This window comes from Eretmochelys imbricata, chromosome 9, assembly GCF_965152235.1.
Source record: "Eretmochelys imbricata isolate rEreImb1 chromosome 9, rEreImb1.hap1, whole genome shotgun sequence".
NCBI lineage: Eukaryota > Metazoa > Chordata > Testudines > Cheloniidae > Eretmochelys > Eretmochelys imbricata.
In genome coordinates, this window is record NC_135580.1 from 45326779 (window position 1) to 45342839 (window position 16061).

At 41.0% G+C, this 16061-nt stretch overlaps 1 protein-coding gene across 2 annotated transcripts in view; it reads right to left on the reverse strand.

Annotated features, from left to right (window-relative positions):
- FAM168B (family with sequence similarity 168 member B) overlaps positions 1 to 15527 on the reverse strand; it is a 33393-nt gene extending 17866 nt beyond the window's left edge. The window contains exons 1-3 of one of the 2 annotated variants that reach the window (XM_077827357.1): positions 15330 to 15527; positions 8802 to 8882; positions 510 to 593 (exon numbers count right to left, since the gene is read on the reverse strand). In XM_077827357.1, coding sequence (XP_077683483.1) covers positions 510 to 593; positions 8802 to 8871 — 154 coding nt within the window. In that variant the 5' untranslated portion in view covers positions 8872 to 8882; positions 15330 to 15527. Of the gene's footprint in view, positions 1 to 509; positions 594 to 8801; positions 8883 to 14052; positions 14071 to 15329 lie in introns of those variants that run through there. The other variant, XM_077827356.1, reaches the window with a different exon arrangement.
- Between the last annotated feature and the right edge of the window lie 534 nt (positions 15528 to 16061).

Below are 16061 nucleotides of genomic sequence, written 5' to 3' on the forward strand. Positions count from 1 at the left end.
AATCACTGTATGCAGGAGCATGACAGGCACGATCCTGCGGTAGGAAGGGGCACGTAGAATTTAGGAGGTGAAAGATCAGAGGAGGTGATAAAAGGGTATATTCCAGACGCCTTTCTGAAAGGGGAAGGGAAGAGACTTACTGAGGGACATGGAAATAAAGGGAAATATCCAGAGGGTCAGGTCAGAAGGGACTAGGGAAAGAGGTAATCAAAAATTTTTGTAAGGATTTTAACTACCTAATACTTGTCACTGGCAATTGAATAACTCAAACCTCCCCAAAAACAAGTTAAAGTCCTCCCTTATCTATAACAGGGGACTGCATGTGGACACTGTGTAAACATCCCTAGATGCAAAAACTGAAGTCACCGGTTAGTTTGGAAGACCACCATTTTATGCTATTTTCAAAGTAAAAGAAAACTTTATGCATGTCTCCTCACCCCCAATTTTAAATGCTTCTAATGTAGACAGAGTTTTTGAGTATTTCTAAGCAATAAGTATTTTATGCATACCTGTTTGGAAGGTAGGATTTGCTCCTGGGTACATGTTGGGGGAATAGGCAGGGGCAGCTGCTGCATAGCCCATTGGGAAACCAGCTATGACAAAAGAGAACAATTCCAGGTTATTTTCTAGATAAGCAACACAGTGTGACTACATGCCTTGTTCTCAGAGAATTTGTTGTGCATGATACTTTTTGACCAAAGATCAACAAAACATTGCAATGTTTCGAAATTCAGGTGACCACTAGTTGGGAAGAAAAGTTAAGAAGTGTAGTAAGCCACAGTTCCCATTTCTCAACCCCTCTTCTGCCCCAAAACACACTTTCAGCAAAAGCCTGAATTAGCCAGCTCACTAGTAACTGCAGACAGATTGCAAGCTTTAGTATAAAATAATCAGAAAGAACATCAAACACTAAAATGCAATAAGACTACTGAACTCAGAGTGAGCCCTTTTTTTTACTGTGTAAAGAGAAGAAATACAAGCGTGAGTGACTCATTTCCTGGATCACAGTTTCCCAAACTGGACAGTAAAAGCCAACTTTAACCCTCCAAAATATCTTGTTTTTATTTGACCTAGATCTGTCTCTGCTTTTAGATGTCAGTTATACTCCTATTGTTTCAACCACCCACAATGACACTCAGCAGTTACAATCTGTGATTCACTCTGGCACAGTGGCAAAATGCTGTGTTGACACCTTGACGTTGATCTACACAATTACCATAACTAAACCAATGGCAAGAAAGACAGGAAGCAAGTTCTAAGGTGATAACAGAAAGATCACCAGGGTAGACTGATTTAAATAATAATTAAAATTGATAATTTAAACCAGCAAGCAGGAAACCTTGATTTAAATCGTCCATTTCAATAGTGTTTTGCATTTGTATTTTGTAGTTATTTTCCTTGGTCAGTAACCATTAAAACATGTTAACTTACAACTAAATACAGCCTTTATGCTAAATTTGGTGCTTCTTTTTTGCTAACCAGGAGGATACCTATATCTATACACTTATTAAGCAGTAATTGCTTCAGTTACATTTATTCAAATTCTTAATTTTTACATTTTTTGTTACGTTAAAAAAGGATTCATTTCTTCTTTACTAGATAACTTTTTACTTGTGATTTCACAGAATCATAGAATATCAGGGTTGGAAGGGACCTCAGGAGGTCATCTAGTCCAACCCCCTGCTCAAAGCAGGGCCAATCCCCAACTAAATCATGCCAGCTAGGGCTTTGTCAAGCCTGACCTTAAAAACCTCAAACGAAGGAGATTCCACCACCTCCCTAGGTAACCCATTCCAGTGCTTCACCACCCTCCTGGTGAAAAAGTTTTTCCTAATATCCAACCTAAACCTCCCCCACTGCAACTTGAGACCATTACTCTTTGTTCTGTCTTCTGCTACCACTGAGAACAGTCTAGGTCAGAGGTGGATGAACTACGGCCCGTGGGCCACATCCGGCCCACGGGACTGTCCTGCCCAGTCCCTGAGCTCCCGGCTGGGGAGGCTAGCCCCTGACCCCTCTCCTGCTGTCCCCCACAGCCTCAGTGCGCCGCCAGCGCTCTGGCCCGCTCCTCCTGCCGGGCAGCACGGGCAGCATGGCTGGCTCTGACCAGTGGGGTTGCGAGCTCCTGCTGCTCTGAGCAGCATGGTAAGGGGGCAGGGAGGTTGGACAAGGGGCAGGAGGGTTCCAGGGGGCAGTCAGGGGTGTGGATAGGGGTTGGGGCAGTCAGGGGACAGGGAGAGGTTGGATAGGGCGGAGGTTCTGGGGAGGGGATCAGGGGACGGGGGGTTGGATAGGCATGGGAGTCCTGGGGGGCCTGTCTGGGGGTTGAGGTGTGGATAGGAGTCGGGGCAGTTGGGGGACAGGGAGCAGGGTGGGTTGAATATGGGGTGGAGTCCCGGGGGGGTTGGTTAGGGGTGGGGGGTCCCGGGAGGGGGCGGTCAGGGGACAAGGAGCAGGGGGGTGCAGGCGGTTGGATGGGTCAGGGGTTCTGCAGGGGGTAGTCAGGGCACAGGAAGTGGGAGGGGGCCAAGCCACTTGGGGAGGCACAGCCTTCTTTACCCGGCCCTCTATAGAGTTTCACAACGCCGATGTGGCCCTTGAGTCAAAAAGTTTGCCCACCCCTCGTCTAGATCCATCCTCTTTGGAACCCCCTTTCAGGTAGTTGAAAGCAGCTATCAAATCCCCTTCTTCTCTTCTGCAGACTAAATAATCCCAGTTTCCTCAGCCTCTCCTCATCTGTATCAAGCTCTATTTGGATGGAAATCCAAATGCAACTAAATGCACAAAAACAGCATTTTAAGCTTTGTATTCAATAAAACTAGCTTAAATGTGCTGGACACAAGAAAATATTACCAAAACATGGTTTTCCTTTCAAAAATGATTAAACAAAGAAATATCAGTGAAGTGACTGTTTTTGGTCCCCATGTCTTTCAAGATTTTAGCAGCTCTCATCCTCTCACTTTGTTTCTATTCATAGACTGGAGAGGAAAAAAGCTTTCTTGCTTTTCCAACTCCCAACTGGTTTCTTAACTTTGAACCAGTCACTCAATTTGTTCCGTTCAATAAACTGGAAAGAAAATATTCTTTCTGCATCTGCAGTAGAAGGCACTGCTGGCAAAAGCTTGTTTGTCACTTCAGCAAGCTTTGGTTCCACGTGTTTAGCCAGTGACTTCATCAGTTCAGTGGTCTGACTTTTTTTAAAAAATTGGCAGCAAAAACTACTGCTTTTTTTGTATTAGATAATAATTGTAGGCCTTGACATATGTTGTCAATTTCAAACTTTAGAAAGTTTTTTAAATCTGATTTTAAAATGATTTTTTTTTTATTTAAAATCAAATATTTTTATCCATAGTGTCAGCAATTGACTGAGGGTTACAAAACTATGTTATTTCACTGACTTCAGGTGTTAATTAAAAACCAAATGTTTTAATTATAACTTGCCACCTAACACTACTATTTTTAAAGTTGTAAAAAATGTATCATCGATCCTTATTTTATAGGTTTAGCTCCTATAAAGAGGGCTCCTTATAGGTAAGAGTTCCTACTGAGCTAAAACAAGACACTCCTAGAGGAAATTACTTGTGTGAAATGTCAACAAACAGCACAAGGTAAGTAGCAGATTAAACAACTTCTTCCTACAACCCACTAGTCTTTAAATCAAATGTTTTTATTCTTGACTACTCATTTGTTACTGTAATCCTGCCTAAATACCCTTCTTAACAATTTTAGTCCCAAAAACCCTTCCCCGTGTTTGGTATTTATACAGACATCACTGCCTTTAGATAAAATGTGCCTTCTAAAAATAGAAACCAGTTCAGCATCAGAACATCCTGCTAAATTCAGCAGTTTTGAACAGAGAATCAGTGGTCTTATCAAAAAGGAGGCCAGAGATGTTTTAGTCATGCAGTGACTAAATGTGTCTATTTCATTAAACACATCCCAGCCTCCATCATTTACTTAACAGAGCATGTTTTGTTCCCTTTAAACCTGAACTAGACAAGATATAGTAATTTACTCTGTTAATATACCACTTTATGGCATTAGATTTACATGTGATTTTTATAAGTCATTTTATCAATTTAACTGAATTCATCCTGTTTAATTCCCTGAATGATTAACTGAAATATGAAAAATCCATATTCATACAACACAAAGCTAAATAAAAACAGTAAACAAAGCTTGGCACTAAATATATATTCAAACACTAAAAAGAAAAAAATCGTAAAAGTTCTGAAGTTACTATCCTGTTTAAAATTAAATGATGAAATTGACAATTTAGGTTACTAACTAAATGTACTATAATCTACTAAAATCAATTAAATTTGCTACATCAGAGAGTCATCAAGTATTAATAGATTTTCAGGGTACAGCTTTAACTACCATATATACTTTTTCATTAGCCCATTCTTTTAAAAGCCAACCCCCCAAGATGGATAGGTAAAAATAGTAAAAACTATATGACCCTTTCATAAGCCGAGCCTATGTTTCAGGGTTTGGCAAACTTTGACTCCCAGCCCATCAGGATAAGCCACTGGCAGGTTGGGACGTTTTGTTTACCTGGAGCATCTGCAGGCATGGAGTCCCAGAGTTGAGGGGTTCCATGCCTGCAGATGCTCCAAGTAAACAAAACAACAATGTATTAGATATTCAATTCAGGTTTCAGAGTAGCAGCCGTGTTAGTCTGTATTCGCAAAAAGAAAAGGAGTACTTGTGGCACCTTAGAGACTAACCAATTTATTTGAGCATAAGCTTTCGTGAGCTACAGCTCACTGGATGCATAAAGACTTTATGCATCCGATGAATTGAGCTGTAGCTCACGAAAGCTTATGCTCAAATAAATTGGTTAGTCTCTAAGGTACCACAAGTACTCCTTTTCTTATATTCAATTCAATGATTTCACAGAGTTTAAAATCATCAGATTTTGGTGTAGACCCATTTATAAGCTGACCCCTGCTCTTTGATGCATCACTTTTTTACCAAAAATATTCAGCTTATGAATGAGTATATACGGTACATACATTTTCGAAATGTATATACTTTCTCTTATACAGTAAAGATTTTGCCTCAATTTCTTCTGGCTTCTGTTTAGCTAGCAGGTGCAGAGAAAATACTCTCTATTTGGACTAGTTCATTCACAGTTGAGAAACTGAGTTGAAAGAACAGCAAGATTGTTTTTCCTCTTCCAATCTATGAATAAAGGCAAGTGGAAGGGGATGAGATCTACCAATTCTAAAAACAAAGTAAAGGAGCAGGGCCAGATTTTCCCAAGGTATTTAAGCACCTAAAGATGCCTATAATACCAACTATCTGTTACCTTTTTCATCCATAGATCCCAAAGTCCTTTACAAAGGTGATCAATATCATGGGGAAACAGATAAGCACTTCTAAAAATCACATTAAGCTCCTAAGCATGTCAGGAGCCTAAAAAACTCCCACTGATTTGAATGGGAACTCAGCAACCTCTTGCTCAGGTGCTTCTGAAAAATCCCACTGTGCACCTATCTGCAACCTGAGGCATCTAAATACCTTGAAAATCTGGCCCCTGGTGATCAGAAACAATCAACTCACTAACTACAGTTAATATTTCCTTTGTTTAAATGAGTTTTAAACATGTTACACTTTTTCTTTAGGTATCCAGCTCATTTAAGGTTATTTTATTTAACAAAAAATTTTAAAATACCGATTTTGTAAGTTAATTCCAATTTCCATCTCATGTAGCCTGACAAATTCTAAGTAAAAAAATCTAAAATACATAATTCACCATTTTCTAACAGAATAACGTAAAAACTAGATTCTGAATAAACTTGTTTAGCTATAGAATTGCTTAAACAAGTGTGTGTGGGTATCTTGTACACTCCTAGTTAGCAAAAAGTACCAAATTTAGTGTTGTAAAGACCACATTTGGTTGCAAATATGTTTTTATGGTTGTACTAATCAAAAAATAAACCTTTTCTTACGAAAATAATTGAAGTACAAATGCAAAACATAATTTAAAAATCAATTATTTAAAAGTCTGCTGCTTGCTGATTTAAATCATGATGAAAATCATGCACCCTGGATGGGAAGCTGTAACATCAATTAATGTAGGTAATATAATAACCAATAAAAATGATGGCAACTTTTTTCAAAGACTGTTTCTATAGCCGTTCAACTCTGCAATATTCTGTACAGCAACCGTTAAATTATTATTTTAAGTTATTTCAATAACCTTAAGTCTTACTAGTCACATGAACTTTGTTATAGTGAGGGCTGGCAATTTCCCAGGGAAAAAACTAGTTCAGGACAGGGTGCTGGTAAATACCAACTTAAACCTGGTTCAAAGAGAGAAAATTGCATCAGTATCCAGCAGGTTCAGCAAGTCTTCTCAAACTCCAGATACATCCATTCAGAACTGAGAAATAGGCTTGGTCTATCCCAGGGTTTGGCAACGTTTTAGAAGTGGTGTGCCAAGTCTTCATTTATTCACTTTAATTTAAGGTTTTGCGTGCCAATAATACATTTTAACATTATTTTAGAAGGTCTCTCTCTCTAAGCCTATACATTATATAACTAAACTATTGTCGTATGTAAACAAGGTTTTCAAAATGTTTAAATTAAAATGCTGATCTTACGCCGCCGGCCCGCTCAGCCCATTGCCGGCCTGGGGTTCCATTCACCTAGGACGGCAGCGGGCTGAGCGGGGCCTGCGGCCAGGAGCCTGGCTGGCAAGGGGCGGGCAGGCAGCCAGGACCCCAGACCGGCAGCGGGCTGAGCAGCTCAGCCTGCTGCCGCTCAGCCTGCTGTCGGTCTGGGGTTCCGTGGGCTGGCTCTTGCCAGCCCGGGTCCCGGCTGCCGGCCCTGCTCAGCCCGCTGCTGTTCTGGAGTCCCGGTCCTGTCCACATGGCAACCACCACTAAAAATCCTTAACCTTTTATTAAAGATACCAACTTTTTTGTTCCCTCTTCCTTTACCTGGAGAGTTTTAAAAGGAAAAACCCTTGCTTAGAGGGTAATCACTGTCCTTTTGGGTAAAAGAGAAGTTAGTGGAGATGGGTTGGAGCTGTTGCTGCTGCTGAAGTCTAATCCAGTTTCATCTCTGGTGGTATTTGGAATTCAGCTGTAACTGGTAGGGATGGTGGTGTCACCTGGATTCCGCTCTAGCCCAATCTGGTCAGGACATCCCTCTACATTAGTATGAAGGCCCAGGGTCCCAGGAGATGGTAGGGGTGGCCACCATGATGGTGAAACTCACTCCAGAAGGTTCAATCTGTGCTTCCCTATTTCCCCCCCACCCCCAAAAAAATCTTTTTTAAGGACCCAAACAAGGAAAGATATGTGGAATAGCCCTACCACTTTTTGTTTCGTCCACTAATTAAATCTAATATTTGACACACTAATTTTGGTTTATTAATTTTCAGTTCCACATTTTGTTTTCCAAGAGTGATCTTAAGAGTCCTTGAGTGATCATCAGAAGCCTTTTTTTGTTTAGACTAATTAAGTTTCTCATATTTTTTCTATTAACATTTGCTTTTTATAGGTTATTGTGACATTTTACAAATTTACATACTTTTTACAATTGAGCTTGCAATTACAGTAAACCTGTAGGCCCAATTATTACAACAGTACCTCAGTGCAAGAAAGATATGTAAATTGAAAAAGATTCAGAGAAGAGCAACAAAATTAGGGTACTGGAAGAATTTAATTATGAGAATTTTATGCATAATTTGGCTAAGCAGAGACACAAATACCTATATTTGAAGGATGTGAACACAAATAATGGATTTAGTAAGACTGAACAGCATATAAATAAATAGGAAAAAAATAAAACAAGTTCCCGACAGTAACACTTATTAAATTGGAGAACAGTTTTCAATAGAAGTTATAAATTGTATCACTTTGAACATTTAAAAGCAGAATGGACAAAGCAACAAAAAAAATTATGTAGAGAGCAATTCCTGCCCTAAAAGGGTGTACTTCTCATATCTGTAGTTACGTAATAGTAGAATAATCATTTGAAATACTTCATAGCAGAAAAACGTTTAAATATTTCTTCACATCACACACTTTCACTGAACTCTGGATAGGCTTAACTAATGGTTTTATTTCAGAGTAGCAGCCGTGTTAGTCTGTATCCGCAAAAAGAAAAGGAGGACTTTTCTTTTTAATGGTCTTATGTTACTTCTGAACTCCTGGAGGCTTCAGAAGCCATGCCTACTCAAACTAAGCATTGGATTGTGAGAAAGGAGGAGGGCATGGGGATGAGAAGCAGAAAGAAAACCTCAGAACAGGAGTGGAAAAAGAAAATAAGGGAAATGCACAGAACCCTATAATTTTGGCATCACTAAAATATTGTTTAAAAATCTTTGGCACTGGCACTGTGTCTCATTTTTTGTTTTGTATTTGTGGCACACGACTGTCAATGCCTAATAAAAAAGAACTATAGGATATAAAAGGAAATTGTCAGCCAACAATGGGGAAATAGTCGACCAAATTGTTTCCCTTCAGGCCACCAATTTTAAATTTAGTTACAACCCCTAAGGTAACTTTTTTCCAGACTAGTTTAAGGAACACAAAATACAACACAAAATCACTTAAATGCCCAATCTATTATTGATGTGATCGGTGCAATCTATACGAAGGCTGAAGGACCGATCGATCAAGGTGATCTATTCTTGAAGTATAAGCTTGGTGACTGAAAGTTATCAGAAGGTATGGAAACATTCATAAGTGAGTCACCTGAGTGTCTACGCTGACTGGGTTATAAACAACAACCCACAGACATCCCTTTGAAAGAAAACTTAGAGCAGAAATTCAGTTGTTTACCTGGATAACCAATTCCTTTGGCATTTGCATAGGGAACCCCAGAAGATCCAGGGCTATAAACAGGATTCATGATTTCAATAACTGAAAAGGAAACAAGAATATAATCAGATCAACTTAACCAAGCAAATGGAGTCCCTAGAATTCTTGTAGGAGTTTAAATGCAATTGGTGGGAAGGAAAGTGCACATTTCTACCACCCATCCCAGCCATCAACATTTTAAACTGCAGCTAGAGAAACACACCTGTATAAAAGTTTCTAAGAATGTTTTTTCCCCCTCAGTCCACTAAAGGAGTGGTTACTAATGAGCAAAGTATTTCCCCAATGGTTGAGTGTATTATTTTCAAACTGTGCCCATATCCCCTGCTATCCAAACAAGCATAAAACCACCTAACTGTCTCAAACTAGCATTCACTACCATTAAAAGACGGCTTCAGCTTCCCACTCGCCTTGCCTTCTCCATTTATGTGCACCCCCACCTCAATCTTGGCTTTCTTTCTCTACTGTAAGATTATGTCGGTGATATCCGAAGAGTTACATTCTGCTACTGCTTCTCTTGGCACTGTGGAGTAAGTGCTATGACATAAATGAATCTCTTTCGCATGGAATTCTAATCTCTCAAATTTAAGTTCCTGAAGCGTCAATAGCCTAAGAAATAAATAAAATAGCTGGAAAAAAGGTTCTACACTAAATGGCTCAGAATTAGTATGAAAACAGCACCACAATTTACATGTTCAAGTTTAGTCTACATCAGTTCCGATCAAAACAAAGTTATCTACTGGCTCTTCAGAAGTGATTTGGGGTTTCAGGCCAGTTGTTTTTGGATAAGTGCCCAAATCTCAAAAGTAGCCATAATTAGCAGAAAAGAAAAAGCTTAACAGGTACAGTTGCTAAACCATGCTCCCACTTCTAGAGCTGATATTGTAAGGTTGAGGTATTAGCAAGACAGAAAAATTAGAGACTTTCTTGCAATTTATAAGGGATTGCAGTCTCAAACTGTCAGTTTGGCACATTCTAAAAATAAAATTCTCTTTATTAGAGGTTTTTAGAATCAAGACTATGTGTTCAGTTAATTGTACTGCTTTTAATTTTTAAAAAATTGAGTTTCTCTAAGTTTGTCACATTATTCCAGTCCTCTGTTTTAAATATGTTTGCAGCTCCTCTTTTCAGTCCATTAGTGCCAATCCTTCACTTAAAATAATATCTGATAGCAAAATGGGCATGCTACCAGAACTAGCCATTCCATTATCCTTGTGTCCCTCCCTCTCTCTGTTGCTTGACCTGTAAATGTTATATGAAGGGACACACTACTAGTTTAGGCCCAAAACTGTCACAAAACTTTGAGTATAGAAAGTTTATGAAGCTAAATAAAGAGCTTCAGTAACTAAAACATTATCTGCAGCATTGAAGACTCACTGTTATACTACTATAGGGGAGTTAAAGTTAAACTGGCCACTGTAGCGTCACTACCTAAGATGAATGAGTACAAGCAATCAAACAGTATAAATAGCAAAAAGAAAAAAAAAAAAAAAGTCAGCCGGATTAAGATGAGTAAAGGGTATAGTTCATTAAAATACTGTTTCTAGAATACAGCATGATAAGCAAAGCAGCCCCTTGAACTTGTGCAAACAGAAATTCACTATGCTTTCCACAAAAGCATCTACTCTATCAAGTTTAACAGAAAATCCAAAATACCATAGAAAACGGCACTATATGAACTCAACAATTTTATCTAATACCAGTACAAACATTACTTTTTCTAAAAAGAGCAGGCAAACCTCCAACAGAGAAAAATCAAAACATCACTCAGGATATTGGAAAAAGTCCATTTAAAAACTAAGTTAAACAACAGTAACCCACAATTTACATTGCCTATTAAGGAACATTACCTGCAGCTGCATTTACTACCTGCCAAACTATAAAGGAGCAATTTGACCTAATTCCCATTAGCAACAACATTTCTACAACACTTCCTGACTCATCCTCTATTCCACATACAAAGCTGTGGGATAGTTTACATACAATCACAGTAGGGTTTAAGGATTAATATTTCACTAGCCTGTGCCATTTTACTTTGTCTTTCTCACTCTTCTGTAAATCAATTAACTTTCATCCACTTACACATCAGCACATCTTTCCTGTTGTATGTTCTCTTCTCATCCCTGCACCTCTTTGCCTTCCTATTTCCATCTTTGTCCCCCTTTTAATGTTTTAAAACATTCTGCCTTTTTTGGCCTTAAAAAAAAACGCATGAGATCCCAGCTTTCCTTTAGTCCTGGTATTTCCAGATCATGGAGTGAATGCCCTGGGAGATGGCCACTCTTCTGTGTTCACACCTGCAGGGCTACCACAAATCTCTCCCTTTCTCTGGTGCCCTCAGCCCTGTGACCGTCTCTTTCAAAGTGCAGCCCTCCCCAATCTCTATAGTAACTGGGAGGCAACAGTGCTAAGTAGCATGGGAGACTTCTGGGGAAGGGAAGAAACAGTAAGAGTATTCAATGGAAGGGTGATGGAATAGTAAAAAAAAAAAAAAAAAAAACCCAAATAAACGGCATGGTCATAAATAAGCAAGAGAGCTGAAGAACATGCAACCTGGGAAAAGCTGAAAAACAAACCCAGAGAAGAGAATTCTATAGAAACTGGACAAAAACAGGTGAGAGAGCAACTCCAGCAGGGCATCACATCAACTGAAATGCAGAGTAAGGAGTCAGCACAAAGGGGACTCCAGACAAGTAAGGCCTTAAATTGCATCACACAGCCTCCTTGTGGGAAGTACAGAGCTGTTATTAATACTATGTCAAGTTCTTCCATTTCGGAGGCATCCATACTTGGAAAGTTTGTACACATGTATCTGAACCAATGTAGGCCCACCCATTTGTGCTAACAACAAAGGAAGCTGCAGTTGGACACGGCAGGTGTTTGTACAATTGTGGTGTTTAACCAGCAGCTTCCACCACTGGATGGAGCTATATCAGTATAGAAAAATGCTTACAGGTCTTCCAAGCACGGACTGAGCCTTAGACACAACTCAACTCAGTGAAAAATAATCCTTTCCACATCTTCAGTGAAGGACCCAACGTGTTTGTGTGCTAGAAATCACACAGTCTCCTCCTGGGGGTTGCAACCCCCCGGCCTTTTCTATATTGCTAGCTTTTATTCAGTCATTTTATACGTAGCTAATTCTGAAGTATGCTTGGAAATGTTTAATAGGGAAAAATTTATTTCCCCCCTTCCCTTTTTGCTCAAGTTTGCCAAATCTCACCTTTGGGCACAGACCAACACGCAGAAAACTTTGTTCCTCTTCTCCTCTCCCCACCCCAACTAATGTTCCAGGAAGCTGAACACACGCAGACAGGCTGCTATAGCTGAAACTGTTTTGGTTAACCTGATTTAGGTGCTGGAAAATACCTCTACTACAGTTAGAGCTGAGAAAGTGTTTCTAGAATGGATCATAGGATTTAAGAATGTATTTCTAAGACTACTTCTACACAAAGATACATGAAAAAACAAAAACTATAAGGCTTCTAAAAAGGTTAGTGGCTTTATTATATTTAACCACAGCTTAGTATTCAAAAATTCGGCTACACCTCAATTGCAGAACTAGAACAATCTGCTAAACGTTGCTTTGTACTCATTTCATTAGATGCTCCATATCACAGGAGTTGGGAAGAATCTCACTTAAACAGGCTGCTTCCCAAAGGCACAAGCGTACTAAAATCCACTATATTTTCATTCAACACCTGACCTGTAGAGTTCAAGGAAACATTAACATTCAGCTATTCTGGATCACTTTTAGAATCCACGTTGCAAATTCTAAGTTTCCACTTGTGATTTGTGTCTGTTGGTCTGTCGATATATTTCTGACTACAGTCAAACTTCCACCCTTGCCCAACTTTACATCAGGTGTTTTCAGATTTGCTCATTGATTTCACCTCTATGAAGAAACCAAGAAATGTAAAGCTTTAAATAATACAATGAACTTCCAAAATCAGCAATACAATGTTTAAAGACCTTTTAATTTTACAAACCAGTTCCTTCATTCTCTACAAGCAAAGACTAGAATTCAGGATTCTTTTGCCCTGAAACAGCGGACGTTGGCTAAAACCTTAACTACGTGGTGTTTTGCCAAGACTTCAGTCACTGAGGTCCATGCAATTGTGCAAACCCCTATGCATGCTGCAGTCATGATTTATTTTATCACTACTAGGGGGTTTGCACTGGTGGAAATTTCCAACATAGGCAAGGCCTAGGAGAGCACTTCCTGCACTGTTTTAGATGTTTAGGGATACTTTGCATTTATATAGCTCCATCCAAGGACCTCAAAACACTTCAGAAATATTAAGCCTCCACTTCCCCCCCATGAGAAGTATTATCCCCATTTTTTTTTAAAAAAAAAACCCCAACCTTTAAAAAATGTAGAACCACTAAAAAAAATATGGAGGGAGAGGGATTAAGTGACTTCCCAAAATTGCACAGAAAATGTGTGACACAGGTGAGAACAGCACCCAGGTTGAATTGCAAAGCTGAAACACAAACTAACGTTATCTAGTCTCTATTTGCACTCGTATCTGAGAACACAAAACATTATGATTATGCATCACAGGAAATTTTAAAATTACAGGAAGCCATTTACATGTACAGATTTACCCCATCAGTTACTAAAGCAAATTGTGGTATAAACTGACAAGCAGTGCAAGAACCTGAGGATTAACAAACACCATTTGTAATTTATTTACATTATTATACCTTTCCAGCAGCGTAAATACGTAATGCAAAAGAGCTGGAGGATAGTTTTCCTCAAGAAGAATGGCAATGAATCTCCCTATATAAGAAAAATGCTAACCTACTCAACTCAGTACTTCATGTAGAATTTCCATTAGCTACATTTGAAGCGAAGTCCTCTCAGACTAGTCCAGTGGTACACCGATCGCACATAGAATCAGAGTTTAACAGGACTTTTTTTTTTTTTGTGCCTCATGAGATAATTGATGAGATATGTTATATAATTTGTGAGAAAGTATGATTGGGTAATTGAGCCTCCAGTTCCTTGATAATCAGAGTCCTACAAAAAAAACTACCCCCTCTGCTGATTTTGGGCAGTTAACAGATTTTCAGGTGGAAGGGAAAAAATGAATACTTAAAGAATGAAACCCTTTCAATATATGTATACTTAAGACAACATTTCTTCTTTTTGGTAAGTTATTAGCCTACAAGGGTGCTTTTCTAAAGTCAGTTTTCACTTGATTCTGCACACCTTTTAGAAATGAGAAGCAACTGTCATGAGTTCCCCACAGAGATGGAACCAAAAAAAGCATTTCTAATTCTTCCTGTCTTTCAACCTGGAAGTTGAAATACATAATTACTGCCACAAAAAGCACAGGTGGGGAAGCTGTGTGTTTTATGACACTTGCAATTAGAAGACTACAAAATTATATTAATTCAGACAAAATCTAGTCAAATTAGATCACAAACATCTTAAATTTATTGTAAAATAATACATATTAAAGTGCAGTTCTACTATTGATCTCTGAAGCAACAGCACTTTACTAAAGGGACAAATAATTTCTCAGATGGAATAATAAAAACATTTTTCAGCAGAAAATCGTGATGTGTGTTTCAAACACTGCAGGGGAATGTCTAATTAAAGCACAATTGGTATTAGATTTTTTTTTTAAATCATGGCTGCACATTCAGCAACTGCAAGCAGATTCTTCAGCATGCACTGGAAATATTTGCTGTAACTATTATTTACATAATTTTGCTGACTCTGACCACCTGGTAGCATGCAAATCTCATTTTCATAAAGGTCCTGGCAGGACTGTCATTTAGCCTACATCAATAGAGGACTAACAATATGTTGCAGGAAAGCTTAAAACTTAACTTTTTCTCAGACTTTACCCTAGGGCAGTAACTTTCTCTGGGGGCAGGGAGAGAAAAACGAAGGGCCAAATTAAAAGTAGACTTGGCCTAAGAAAAGAACATGGCTGACAACCACTGGATGCCTTGCCTATCACTTGGCCACTACCATCCTCCAGGCCAAGCCATTTTTGACACCTGTTACAGAACGTGCCCAGGAGCCTCCTCGGACCGCGAATCGTGCTTGCTGCCTGCGATGGCTGCTGGAAGCGGCCTGTCCCTTTGATAGCACCCGAAGGGTTTTCAGCCCCAGAGGAGGCAGCCTCTCCGGCCCGGGGCCTCCCCGCCTGAAGGGCAGAGCGCCCGGCCTCCCAGCCCTCGGCGGCGGGCGCTGGAGAAGTCCGGCCGCTGTCACCCCCGCCAGCAGGAGGGAGGGGAGCGCAGGGGCTGGCCGCAGACCGGGCGGGGGGCGGCGCACCCGGGTGCACGGAGGTAAATAAACCTCGGGCCGCAGGCGATTCCCCCTTCCCGGACATCGGATCCGCCGGGGCCCCCCAGGCTGTGCGGCTCGCGCCTCCCGCCCCCCAGGCCGCAGGGGAGGCAGCGGCCCCGGCTCCGGCCCCCTTCTCCACCGGGGGCGGGAGGGGTCCGGAAGCCGGCGCCATCCGCACTCACCGGGCTGCGGCGCTTCGTGGTGGCGGCCCCGGCCCTGGCTCTGTCGCTCGGTGTCTGCTGCGGGCGGGGGAGTGGGCGGAGCCTCGCGGTCGGAGGGGGCGGGAGCTAGAGCGGCGGCTGGGGCCTGCGTCTCCTGCGGCTGTGTCCCGGCGGCGCCTTCCCGTCCCTCTCCGGAGAGCTGCGCAGCAAGCGAGCGGCCGCACGTCACTTCCGCACGGCGGGGAGGGGGTCGCGCCTGGCCCGGAAGCCTCCCAGGGAAGGAAAAGGAGGGTCACGTGCAAGGAAACGTCTGAGGCGCCCCTGCCACGTGACAGGGAGATTCCCTTGGTAAAATCATAGACATTGGAGCTGGAGGGGCTGTCCCATTTGAACTGCAAAAAGCACCCCCCGCACTCCCGCCCCGCCGACAGCCACTTGTAGTGTCTCGAGCGGTAACACAGACGTCAGGTCAATAACCTGGTTTTCTTATCTCGACCATCGTCCTCGAGATGATTTTCCCCGGACGGCACTGATTCGCTGTATTCACTACGGGTCTGAACGCGACCGCTTTGGCCCTTCACACGTAAAGGCAGCCCCTCGGGTCTGTGTCTGGGATTTGTATTTGCTGTTTCCAGCCATTTCTTATTTTTAACAGCGACATCGTAGCATCTTTAGCTGGACGCAGAAGCCTTTAACATTCAATATCCCAGTGTATTGTGATAATAGTGAAAAGCTTTGAGACCTACATTAAAA